At 41.5% G+C, this 14,064-nt stretch overlaps 1 protein-coding gene across 1 annotated transcript in view; it reads right to left on the reverse strand.

Annotated features, from left to right (window-relative positions):
* The window catches only part of CUNH8orf34 (chromosome unknown C8orf34 homolog), a 371,243-nt gene extending 357,267 nt beyond the window's left edge, over positions 1–13,976 (reverse strand). The window contains exon 1 of the mRNA XM_045286330.1: positions 13,902–13,976. Within this exon, the coding sequence (XP_045142265.1) occupies positions 13,902–13,970 (69 nt within the window). The 5' untranslated portion in view covers positions 13,971–13,976. The remainder of the gene's footprint in view (positions 1–13,901) is intronic.
* Between the last annotated feature and the right edge of the window lie 88 nt (positions 13,977–14,064).

The following is a 14,064-nucleotide window of genomic DNA, read 5'->3' on the forward strand; positions in this document are numbered from 1 at the left end:
AGAGGAATAGATAAACCCTGGCACATACACACAGCTGAACAAGGGGCATCCTTACAAAACATAGAGGAATTGACAAACCCTGGCACATACACACAGCTGAACAAGGTACATCCTTACAAAGCACTGAGATGTCAAACATCTCAAGGCATGGATAGAAGTGGAAGATATGATGCTCAGCCAAGTTAGTCAATCTCATAAAAATAAATATTTTATGATAGCACTATTAAAAATGCACAAAATTATTTTGTGACACACAAGCTACTTTCAAAAAATACATAAAAGAAGAAACAAAGAAAAGACAAAAGTGAATGTCAGAAAAGTCCCTGAACCTTGCTCTTGAATCCAGAGTAGGTAAGTGGAAGAAATGATGAAATAAAAGAGCCAAACAAAATATTTCAAAGGGTACCTATAGAAGACAAAGACAAAGAAGGCAAAATAATGAAATATGTAAGGACCCGTAATCAGAAAGTTAATAAGAACACAGCTTACCTCAGGCTGAGTAACTGAAGAAAATACTCAAGCCTGAAGTTGCACTATTTAAGGATTCCATAAGCAAAATATTACATCATGCAGAAAGCATAAAAGATAAACCCCCTCAGGACCAATAAAGGGGACAGAGACACTAAGACGGTAAGGGTGGGAGAGTGGAGTAAGGGGGAACTGATCACAATGATAGATGTATGACCCCCATCTCAGGGAGCAGACAGCAGAAAAGTGGGTGAAATGAGACAGCAGTTGGCATAAAATAATGAACAAAAATTATAAATAATCAATGGGGCATGAGGGAGGGAGGACAGGAACGGAGAGAGGGTGGGGGGGGAATGAGGAGCTGATGCCAGGGGCTCAAGTAGAAAGAAAGTGTTTTGAAAAAGATGATGACAACATATGTAAAGATGTGTTTGACAAAATGGATATATGAATGGATTGTGATTAAAGCTGTAAGAGCCCCCAATAAAATAAAATTAAAAAAAGATTAAAAGAATATATAGTCATTGTACCAAAAAGAAATGGTCGATGTTCAACTATTTTAAGAAATAGCATATGATCAAGAGTTGATGGAATTTAAAGAAGAAGTTCAAGTTGTTCTAAGGCATTAGTGAAAAAGCAAGGCTCCAGGAATAGACAGAATACTGACTGATGTGTTTCAACAAATGGAAGAAACTCTGGAAGCACTCCAGCATTTATGCCAAGAAATTTGGAAGATGGTTATCTTACAACAAACCGAAAGCAGGCCATTCCAAGTCAAGGTTACCCAACAGAAACTGGAAATTATCAAACAATATAATTAATATCGCATGCAAGTAAAATTTTACTAAAAATCATCTTTAAATGGTTGTAGCAGTACATTCATAGGAAGCTGCCAGAAATTCAAGCCAGAGTCAGCAGAAGACATGAAATGGGGGGTATCCTCGCTGACCTCAGATGTTTCTTGGCTGAAAGCAGAAACTACCAGAAAGAGATATACTTGCGTTTTATTGAATATACAAAGGCATTTGACGGTGTGGATCATAACAAACTGTGGATAACATTGCAACATAAGGGAATTCCAGAATATTAATGTCAGAACACAAGGTGCTCACTGGGAGCCTGTGTATAGACAGAGAAGCAGTTCAAGCAAGACAAGGGGAGGTTTTAAAATCAAGGAAGGTGGGTGTCAAGGTTATATCCTTTCGCTATGTATATCCGATCTGTAAGCTGAGAAAATAATCCCAGAAGCTGTTCTACTTGCAGAAGGCAACATCAGGATTGGAGGAAGACTAATTAACAATTTGTGATATGCAGATGGCACAACCTTGCTTCCTGAAAGCCAAGAGGGCTTGACGCACTTGCTGGTGAAAATCAAAGCAATTCAACGTAAGGAGACAATATCCTCACAGTGAGACCAATGACAACACTCTGAGAAATGAAGATCGCTTTGTCAAGAATTCCCTTTTGCTTGGATCCCTAATCAACGCTCATGACATCACTTGTCAAGTAACCAAACAAGGAACTGCACTGGGCAAACATGCCATACAGGACAGCTTTACAATGTTGAAGATCAAGGCTGTCGTTTTGAAGACTAAAATGCATCTAACCCGACCCCCTGGTATTTTCAATCACCTCATTTATCTGTGAAAGTGGTCAATGAATAAGAAAGACTGCATAAGCATTGATATACTTGAATTACAGAGTTGGCGGCGAATACTGACATTATCATGGACTTCCAGAAGAGTAAACATATCAGTTTTCAAAGAATTAAAGCCAGAATGGATCTTGGAGGTGGGAATGGCATAGCCTCATGTACTTTGCACATGTTAGCTGGGAAGACCAGTCCTGAGACATCATGCTTGGCAAAGCCAGTGGTCAACAAGAGAAGAGGAAAATCTTGGACGAGAGATTGACACAGTGGCAGAAACACTGAACGAGCTCAGGCATCACAACGGTTTTGAAGATGACACGAGACCAGCAGCGTTTCTTTCCTTCTGTTGGACGAAAGGTCACTATGAGTCGGACCTGAGAAGACTGCCCCTAACAACATTATTTTAACCTTTAAATGACCTCATATTCGTGTCCCCCCACCCATCCACCCCACCCCGACACAGGCAAACAGCCCTATCCGAGGATGGGGGATACTGATGGGAAAGCAAGTCCGGAGAGGAGAAAGGATGCAAACACATAAATGCCCATCTGTTGGTAGCAGAGGGAGGACCAGGTCCCTCCAGTTGGGGTGAAGAATGGCTGAAAATGCTTTGGGGGAGCCTCCGGGCGGGGCGTGTTCCTGGTGGTATGCACCGAATGGACCACAATGACCCAGGCCTCTGGGTGCATGCTGGGGATCCACGCGGGTGCTGTGGAACGCTGACACTGAATCCTGAAGTCTGTGGAACGCTGAGACACTGCCTGCTCCAGAGGCTGCATCAGTGAGATCCCACGTGGGAGCTCCGCTGGGGGAACTGGACTCCAGCTCAGACACACTGGGAACCTGAGAATTTACCATATATACCCGTGTATAAGCCGAGTTTTTCAGCACATTTTTTTATGCTGAAAAAACCCCCCACAGCTTATACTCTAGTGAGGGTCCCACTTACCTGTCCTCTGGTGCAGTGCTCTACGGGTGTCCGATGACTGCGGATATCACAGCTCTTCTTTTCTCCTGCACGCCGTAGCCTCTGTGTTGTCCCGGTTGCACTGGGCAAGAACCTGCCCGCTTCTGTGTGCTGGTACCTGGGGCGCACTGCATCCTTGTCAGATGAATGTCGAAAGCCTCCGCTCTTCTTCTCCCGCTCCTCTCCAGGGCTGTGACCAATGACTAGCCTTTACAGTCTGACCCGTGCTTGGTCACGCCCCTTGTTGTACCCAAGCATTGTTGAATACAAGTACCGGTCTATCTCTGGTCTTGGATATACAATATGTCTACTTACAGTACTTAGTCTGCTATATTTTATCTTCTTATTAACCCCTATCTGGACCCAGTGTTGACTATGCTTGTATACAGCAGCCTGTTAGGCCTCATCATAGACACACTGCATTGTGTATGCACTGTGTTACTGTATGTGTTGTGTTAGCACTTCCCATACATACACGGCAATGATGCATACGCAGTAACGCAACGCATGCACTAACACACTGCTTACACCACACAGCATGTATATTATGAGTCCTAACACAGGCTGCTCTATGCAAACAGTCATGTCATCACATTTAGGAGTATCATCAGCCTGCGCTAGGCCTCAAACTATACAAGGTGCCTTGTGTACATGCGGTAAGGCAGTGTATGTAGTAATGCAGCACATGCAGTAACACAGCGCATATAGTTATTGTTGATACCATCTTGTTTTTGTTGACCCTCATTTCCACTTAGAGCTGTTTTTCTTTGAAATAAATATTATTCAAAAATATATAACCTACTAAGCCCTCAATTAAAGTAATTTTATTGGTATCTATTTTTATTCTGAAATTTACCAGTAGTTGTGCATTTCCAACCCTAAGTTTATACTCTAGTCAATAAGTTTTCCCAGTTTTTTGAGGTAAAATTAAGTGCCTCGGCTTATATTCAGGTCAGCTACTACTCGAGTACATACGGTAAGTCATAAAATACTTGGTGTCTGAGGAAGTAGAAGACAGTTGTACCAAGACTGTTGGCCTGTTGGTAGGTGGATAAGCATGGTCTTGCTACGTCAACATAGGATGCATTAAAATATATATCATTTTGACACACCTGTGACTGACATTATCAGTGATTATTATTGTGGATTTCTCTGGCAGGTAATCCCCATTGTTTGTATAAATAGTGTCCAGCCATGAAAGGATTGATTCTATAAAAGTGAATGGTTCAGATACTGTGATATGAAGTTAGTCTACTTTGGCCCAATATCTCTCCCTCAACAGTGCTTTAAAAAATTAGTATGAGGGGTTAACCAAGGCTGTGGGCACCAAGAAGCAGCTTCAGAAGTTCTGAGCCACCAGCCTCCAAGTGAAATAAAAGTTATTTTGGTCCCCCCCCCCAAAAAAAATACAATATTAATGGAAGATCCTTATGTCCCAGGGGGATGGCTGATAAGACTCTATACCATAAATTATAAAAGGGGTTTTGAAAGCAAGCCAAAGGCAGATTTAAAAACAAACAAACAAAAAACTTAGATCCAGGAATGGGCTTTAGGCTCGCACTAAATCCTACTCTAATTTAAGAATGATTAGTTCTTACATAATGTCCCTGCTTGATACTGGTCTTTAGAAAGGGAACACAGAAGATATGGGTGCTATAGCAAAGTATGGTGAAGATTAGATGGTGCCAGCCTATCAGAGATTATATGGTCTGGGGTCTTAAAGGCTGGTTTTCAAACAAGCAGTCATCTACGTGAGATGTCAACTAAATCCACATGGCAGAAGCACACCATCATCAGTGACCAAGGGGTTGTAAATCATATAATCCAAAGTCGAGGGACAGAATAGTATCAGAACCTAAATTGTGAGATTTGGGTTTGCAGAAGGGTATGGATGACAGTGGGAGCCCAAGATAACATTTATGAGATCTATATAGGAAATAAGCCTCTGATGATTACCCTCAATCCATAACAGTGGGCAATAAAAGATCAAAATAATAACCTGACTGGAACAGTTAAAATCTTGTCAGTTGACCCGCGTCCCCCACCCCACTCTGCTGCACGTTGTACCTGATCTGGTTTTCAACATTTTCTGTATTTTTTGTTTGTTTGTTCATAATGGGGTTTAACTCAGATGTATTTTGTCATTAAGGGTCCCCCTCTTGAATTTTTGTTGTATGTTTTTCAGTATGTGAAATCCAGAATTGATGAACCTATAGAAACAGCAAGTAGAATAAGGATTTGGGTGGGGGGGTACAGTAGGGGGCTTGTAAAACGGAGCCGATGTCAAGAGAATGTTTTGAAACTGATTGTGGTAGCAATTGTACAATACTGCTTGATGTTATTGAACTATGGAATGTGAGATGATATCTGTATTAGCTCCCAACTAATAATTATTTTTAATGACCTCACATTTAGTTACCTGGAGCCCGTTCGTGCAGACTTCTGTCATTTTGACCACTTCCTTTACATTCCAGTATGACAAGATGCCAGATCTTCTTATTCTTTCCCACCTCCCAACTGTAACCAGCTATTTACCCAAGGATCACTAATTCAACTTCATAAAGAGTTAACCTGGCAGGAATTGTGGCTATTTGCTACAGGATTGTTGCTAGTCTGAGGCCTCCACAGTAGTCAGAGCTAGGAAACAATGTCCTGTACACTAGCTACACTTTGTAACACAGGGCTGTCCTGAGCCACGGGCTGACGATGGCAGCTACCATCACTACATATTTATTAAGGGGCTTCAAAATGTTCATGGAAAAACTGAATTAAAAGATAATGGAAGTTTTTCATGAACCTTTTGAAGGCCCCTGAATTTAATCATCTGTAAATACACCTCCCGCTCCTCACTTATCGACTATTCCATGACCTGACAGTTTGCATTTATGAAGATAGTAAAAAAGTGACAGTGACTATTTTCTGCATGAAGGAGCCAGGGGACATGACAGCAACACCTGAGAAACATCTCCTCACTCGAGGAAGGCTCCAGACAGCCTCCAAGAAGCTGGGCCATGCTGCCCCATGTCCTGTAGCCCATCTGGACAGCGAGTACATCGAGGGAATATACAGGATCAAGCACCCTACTTGGCAGCGGTTCTCAACCTGTGGGTCGCGACCCCTTTGGGGGTTGAACGACCCTTTCACAGAAGTTGCCTGATTCATAATAGTAGCAAAATTTCAATTATGAAGTAGCAGTGAAAATAATCGGGCTGCCACAACAGGAGGAACTGTATGAAAGGGTCGCGGCATGAGGGAGGTTGAGAACCACTGGTCCATGGCACAGACTAAGGAGATGCACAGGCAGAACTGAGACTGTCTGTTGTGGGTTCCCAGATACTAGGTGGTCTGAGGCCCTGCAGCTCAAAGTTGCTATGGGGTAGGAAAAGGGAAAAGAAAGAGACATCAGAGAGCAAGGTGCAAGATTAATAACATCTCAAAATGAGCTGAAATGGGCCTGATGCCTTCACAACAGTTGGGTTGGATGCACATCCAGGCCCCAAGTACCTTCTAGCAAGCCCCAAGCCTCAGTGACTTGGCAGGAAGAGAGGACTGAGGGGAGGCTCCAGCCAGGAGCACCTAGACGGATTTACATGGGGTGGGAAAGGAGGCCTGGAGGTGGATCTGTGAATGAAGCAGCAGGTCCTCTAGTCACACAGCCTGGCTCTATTGAGGTTTGTCTGCTCCCATCCTACTTCTCCACGGCTGGCTGTCTCTGAGCCTCCACTTCATTCGTTCTAAACCACTAGGTGCTCTGAGGGAGAAAGACCGGGATTCCTAGTCCTGTAAACTGTTACAGTTTCAGAAACTCACAGGGGCAGTTCAGCTTTGTCCTATGGGAGCGCTATGAGTTGGATCGACTCGATGGCAGTGAATTTGTTTTTCATTTTGTTTTTTTGTTTTTTATTGTCACAGTGATGAACATCTTAATTGTGCATCTTGTTATTATGGCCAGATGTTTGGGTGTTTTTTTAATTTGGACAATTGGATAGCCTCAAACCAGAAGAAAAAAATCCTCCATTTTCACATAACATCAAGTTTTGCCTAAGGACATGAACTTTGAAACCTAACCATGTTGATATAAGTGAGGAGTGGATATACACACAAGTCCATACTTATTCCTTATATATGTGTGCGTGTGTGTACATATACATATATATATTCTCTAATACTGAAAGTCATGAAATAGCAACACTTCCCATCTCAATCCAACACTGTAAGGTTCATTCTATCTTTATCCCTTTTGACATTTGAAACTCCCATTTATATCAGTGAAAAAGCTGCCTTGCATTGTTTTGAATATATTTACTTTCTTTTTTCAGATAATTCATACTCAAATAACAAATCTCCTGAAGCTGCCACACCACTGCTCCACATAGGCCTTTCTTAATTCTAGTCATGAGACGCTTAGTGCAAGCTAATTAGATATCTCTTTTCAAAAGCATGCCGACTTTAAAATTTTAATTACTGAGGATGTAAAAAGAGAATAAGGGCCTAAATTATTTTTGTTGTCTCTTATTTCCATTCTCTTAAAAGGGATCCATAACGCATATATCCTCCTTTTGAATATACTGATGCCATTTTCATTTACTTAAATTTTACAATTTTCTAAAGTTATATATTGAGTTATTTATTGAGCCCAATTTTGATTCACTGTATTATATTATTGATAAAGAATATAAAAATAATCTATTAAAGCATAAATAACATAAGAAACTCATAAGTAAAATGAAAATATCATTTTCAAAGATTGCTAGATGTAACTCAATAACAGTGTTTAACTTGGTACTCTAAGCAAAAAAGAAATCCCTTTCTTGGCCTAAATCCCCTGAGATTATAAAGATGAACACAAATTTAGATCCAGGCAGGGTCTTCGTAAATTCACGTTCTGGGGAAACTGACTTATCAGGGATTACTCAAAGGGCATATTTATAACTTGTGAAATTAAACATTTTATAAATGACAGGGCTATATTTTATTATTTTACCCCATCAAATCCTTTCTAAGTCATTTTTATTAAAACGATATTTTCATATGTTTGAAAGGAAAATTATCCATAAACATTAAAATAGCTTTTTCTAGGGAGTGGGGTATTCCTCCCCTGACTTTGATAAAGCAGCTCTTGTCATTGAGCCCATTTCAACTCAGAGCCCCCTTGGGACAAGAGAACAAAGCACGGCTTGATCAGTCCTGCGCCACCCTCACCATTGTTAGGTCTGAACCAAACACTGCAGTCGCTTTGTCAACCCATCTTGTTGAGGGTCTCTCTTTTCCATTTGATCCTTTACTTTACCAGACATGATGTCCTTCCCCAGGGACTCCTCTCCTGAGAGCGTGTCCAAAGCCAGAGTGGCCATTAGATCGCTTCCATTTGACAACAAAGCAGGTGTGACAGGATCAAATGTAGCTTGTTCCTGGGTCCTTTTACCCTGGACTCCATTGCTCTAGATAAGCTTAAAAGTGATAAAACATATACAAAGTACTTGTTTTCACACATTAGCTCAGGGCAGCCCCAAACTGTTATCCTTAAGGAAAGGAAAGCAAAAAAAAAAAAGCTTCACGTATATCACAGATCTCTAACTTTGGAGAACGGCATCTTTCAGACTATAATTCAAAGAAGAAGGAAAAAAAAACCCCAAACGGTGAACTGATGGGTGCCCTGTGCTGTCGAAACAAATGGGGAGCTTGGGGCTGCAGAAGTAATTCACATGAATAGATCAGGGTTCCAGAGAGGAAAGAGTTTTAAAGTTGCAAATGATGTTGGCCTATAATTGGCCACACTGTGTTTGTTATGAATTCACTTCATAGTATGTGTAAGCATCCTAGGAGAAGCAAATGGTTTTGCAACATGAAAGTCATCAATCAGTTCAAATCCACCCAGTGGCAGATAAGACAAACAAAATGAATCAGACTGCCATAACTTAGAATCCACTGGTTGGAACATGACAGCAAAAACACATGCATACCAAGTCACTAAAGGTAAGCTTACACCTGTGTGTAAAGTACTCTGGCCTAGCAAAGGAAGTGCTAAAGTAGTTCCATTCTTTCACAAAAGGTCAGACTTTACCTGTTGAAGTGTACTAAGTGACCCCATTTTCACTACATACAAAACCAAGTCTGTCGCCATTATGTCCCTTCCAACTCCTAACGACTTCCACAGGTTTTCCAGGACTAAATCTTGATGGAAGCAGACAGTGCCATCTTTCTTCTGAAGGGAGGATGGCAGGTTTAAATGTTGCCATGAGCACTTCCAGGCCTACCCCAAAGCACCACAGAGAGATTTAAAAAGGCAAAGCTCTACATCTTAATTGTTGTGAATGTGATCAAGCCTGGACAAATCTGAGACATCTTCTGAGTGATATTTTTCAAGTCATTATTCTCCCCTTTTTAGTGTGAGTGGATGAAACTGAAAGTTGGCTACTTTATTGTGATTTTTTCCAAACCAGGCAACATCTTGGGAGCTAAGTTAAACTGCTTTCCATAGAGCAAATAAATAATTTGAGCCCAATAGGTAGCTATATGCAGATCATTATTGCATGCAGTAATTTCTGGTTGCTGACGTCCTTGGTTGTTTGTGTTGGCTAACCACTGGGGTCACGACATGTCCTGTGTTGGCTAACCACTGGGGTCACGACATGTCCTGTGTTAGCATCATACATCTGCACATATACAGTGTGCTGAAAATATACACTGCTTTGATGGGAGCAAGACCAATTCCTATTTTTCCAGTTAAGTAAGAAGTTATGTGTAGAAACCTGAATCAAATGGAGTTTTAGTTCTAATTTATTGCAGTGATGTCAAAAGATTCCTTATAGATTGATGACGAAGTTGTTCACTGCATGTTTGCCCTGAATAAATCAATGAAAACAATAGAACTATTATCTTTTTTTAATTCTAAGAGTTCACAGAATATAAATTACTGTTATCATTTTCATCTTACATTTTCATTTTATTTCATCAAAATATCATTACCTAAGGCACAAATGGAATGATTTCTACACGTGGTTTTGTAATGTCCCACAATGTCTTCAATAATTTGTAAAGGTATTATAAACATAGGCTCCTAAATTTCTCTCGACGCACAATTAATTTCCATTTAAAGTAGTTTAAACAGTCAGAATCATCTCAAATGATAAAATTTTATAAATGAGCAAAAAGGCATACAGATATGTAAGGACACAGAAATTCTCAAAACTTGAGTCTACATTACCTTTGCTATTGTTTTAAGTAACACTCGCATGAGCATTTAAATGTGCCTCACACTAAAAGTTGTTGATTTTAAATAGAATCCTAACTGATATACATGTATGTATGTATTTAGGCACTTAGGTGTACTCAGACTCACTGTCGTTGAGCTAATTCTGACTCATAGCAACATGGGGTTTGGGGGACTGTGAGCCTATAAGAGAGAAGGCTGCCTCATCTTTCTCCCTTGGAGTAGTTGATGAGTTTGAAACTGATGACCTTTGTAGATATATGCATATGTATATGCATCTATGTATGTGTGCATGTATTCATATATATAACGAATGGATGGAGCAATCACAATTTTTTTTTTTGCCGTTACAAAAAAAAATCCTTGCAGGGTTGGATTTCTGAGTTTGAAAGATTAGGATCTTAGTCTTCTGAGACATTTGGTCAGTTGCAACATAGATCATAAAGTTATGTTTTACATCCGAGTTTGTTTAGTAGAGTCTAGGTTCTAGAAAGTGTATATGCCATCATCTAAAACACAACTATTGATCTCTACTCACCTGCAGCAAAAGAGAAGGAAACCAAAACCTCAAAGAAGAAATTCATCTGCAGGAAAATAGTCTGCATGAACCTCTACTACCCAGAGACTGAGCAAGCTAGAAAGAAGCCCAGGCACCACTACCACCCACACCAAGCAAGGTCACAAGAGATGGGCCTGGGTGGAACCGGAGAAAAACATGTGAAACAGACTCTCAAATTCTTTTAAATTAAAAACAAAATAACTAACAAAAAAAGTAGACTGGTTGAGATTGGAGGACTCTTGTCTGCCAACTGTTTGAACTTTGGACAGAAATTAATCCCTGAGATAATTTCATATTAAATAACCAATTGACCAAAAAAAGAATACATATATGATGCCAAACAATAAACTTTACAACAATGATGAGAATATAAGTAGGCAAGTACACTGAACAACACCATTAGAAATTGGATGCTCGTACTTTGTTAACCAATGTTACTAAACAACATGCAGAGAAATGTGGAATGGGAACCTAGACTGCAGTGTCAGCCTTCATGGAACAGAATAACATATTATTTCTTTAAAATTCCTAATTTACAAAATCCATAAAGGGAATATACAGTCAGCCCTTGGATGTTTTCAAAATTAAAGCCAGCATTTTTCCGGAATTCTGGTACCTCCACATAACACATCAGGGCAAAGCATGGATAGTAAAACTTGGAGTCACTAGTTTTAGGTGATTGGTAAAACCAATCTTAAGACACACGGCACTCTTCTTAATAGCTGGCCCAGTGATAAACATAGGAAGCATTACTGCCCTGTTCCTTACAATGTTACTTGGGCCCCTTCTTTGACTTTAGTTCCTGAGTCAGAAAGTCAGGACAAAGGGCTTAGCCAGATAGTACTTAACAAACTCCTCAAGCAACGGATGTTCTGAGAGCTTTGGGGAAAGATATGAGATTAAGAAACCCATTCCATAGATAGTATCTCTTTACTAGTTTTCTAGCATGAAGAGAGAGGCTATAAGTCAGTGATATTTTCTATATTTATGGTTCAATATTATGAAGTGTATGTAATCTCTCAAAAGCAAGTTCTATAATGATCATAAGGGCCTGTGTCCCATTCTGCTTTTAGTAAAAGACAACTTATTATCCATTTTCCTCCCCTCAATTATTCAAGGGCACATCAATCCTTAAAAATTAACAAATCATCACAGCACTCCAAGAGAATGGGAGGGTGTATAATATGTCACTTTAAAACTTGGTGATATTCAGTATATACGGTCATTTTTTTGTTGCAGGGGTCTAAAGCTTCCATGAGATAATACAAGTTATTTCCATTGCATAACAGTAATCAGTGCTGAACTATCTGGTCAGCATTACATAAAAGGGAAAAGGAACATTTGATAAGTATCAAATAGGACTTATTTTTTAATTGTGTAGTGAGTTTCCATGTATTTTATCAATTGGAAAGAATGTTGAGAATTGTTAAATAACTGAAAAAATAAGAACATCATTTGGTAAAAGCAATTCACTTACTCTTGCTTCCAAATATCTATTTGCTATGGGAGTAGCCAGCAAACAAAACACTCAATGTATTTGGGTTTATTTTGATGCAGTTAATACACAGTGTCAGAGAATTATTATACTTATGTTTTTAATTATAGTAGCCTATAATCATTAGACTAACGAAAAATTCAATAATTCTGAGAGTTCGGCAACTCTGGCTTGCTTTTGTACTGATTTAATTTCCTAACATTCCCACAGAAACCAAAAATGAATTCAATTTCAGGACTTTTTGACCCTAACCAGCAATGAATTTCAATAGAGTTATCTTTCAAGAAGGTAGAACGTCTAACTTGAAGTCGGGCAGAAAAACTTGGACATGCATATGAATCTTGGTCATTTGACACCTGTCCTGTAAGAAGAAGATCTATTTGACTACATCCTTATCTTCCTCATTTCTCCCTTTCTTCTTTGTTTAAATGTTTTAGACTAGGAGTATTAATTAGCTCTCTCCCCCTCCTTCCATCCTCTCTCTGCAGTTCTCATTCGACTCTCTCCAGTCCTAAGAGAAGCCCCTCCAGCCTCAGAGCTGTCTACTGCATCCTAGTCTCCCTCTGGCTTGTCAGCCTTGCACAAACCCCTACAACCGCACAACTGCTTCTGCGGGCGGGCGAGCGGCCACCTCCATGCACCCTCCCCTTTCCTCTACTGGAGAGGGCTTAGAGCCCTGCACCCTGTCGTCCAGTTCCAACCCTCCTCTGCTTGCCATCCCAATCCCTCCTCCATGAGCCTCAGCATCTGGTTGCTGTCCTCGCATGCCCCATCCTTGCCCAGAACCTTGGTAACTGGCTGTATGCTTTGCCCGCACCCGGCATCAGTCTCCCATCCTCATTTTCTCTCGCTTTCTCGCTCATCCTGCCTGTTCTGGATTTCTGTCAAGTCTTTGATGGGGACAGCAAACGGGTCGCATCTAATGTCTTCTTCCCGCATATACATATGTGGTTTTCCAGCATCTTTCCTGGCCCCTTTCTCCTCCCTAACAGGGAAAGGTTCTGAAATGCGAAGGCGCCGCCCTTCATCCCGAGACCACCTTAAGTCCTTCCTCTGGTCCATTCCTGGTGGGACTGCACTGAAGCATACTCTTCCTGGGTCCCTTCTTTCTTCCATTTCACCATAATCCGAATCGAGGCTGAGAGCTGCCTCCACCTCTGGGGTCTCCTGCCAAGGGGGGCGGAGGGGGGCCCACCCACAGGAACAGGTGAATTCCAGAAAGAAAGTGTGCGGTCTTCTGAGAGTGTGCACCCAAGCGCGTCGCCCTTCTGAGCAGGTCCAGGTCCTGCCCATGTGGCCGTGGGGTGCAAGGCTGGCTGGCAGTTCAAACTTGCCTTGCCAAGGGTAAGGCGAGGCCCTCCGGACCTCACCTGTCCCGTGCTCGGGACACCTGGCCTGGGCACAGTGCGCTGGGGATCCGCGGAGCCTCCTCCAGCTCTTTTCCCCCTAGCTGGACCTTCCCGGGGCGGGAGGGGGTGCGGGGGGAATTTAATTCGCTTTCCTCTCCCCTCAAAGACCAACAGGACTTCGCTCCTCTGGGAACCTTACCTCGAACAGGGGACCGATCCTGTTCTTCTCCAGGTAAGCCTGGATCCGGGTTTGCTGGTGAGACGCCATGGAGAGACTGTGCGCACGGCGGCCGGGGACTCGGCCGGGACCCACCCTCCCTCCTCGGGACCGAGGCCAGGAGCCCGCGGCTGCAGCTGAGGTG

The sequence above is a fragment of the Echinops telfairi genome, unplaced genomic scaffold, assembly GCF_000313985.2.
Source record: "Echinops telfairi isolate 266 unplaced genomic scaffold, ASM31398v2 ScPeMD7_1;HRSCAF=3_0, whole genome shotgun sequence".
Classification (NCBI taxonomy): domain Eukaryota; kingdom Metazoa; phylum Chordata; class Mammalia; order Afrosoricida; family Tenrecidae; genus Echinops; species Echinops telfairi.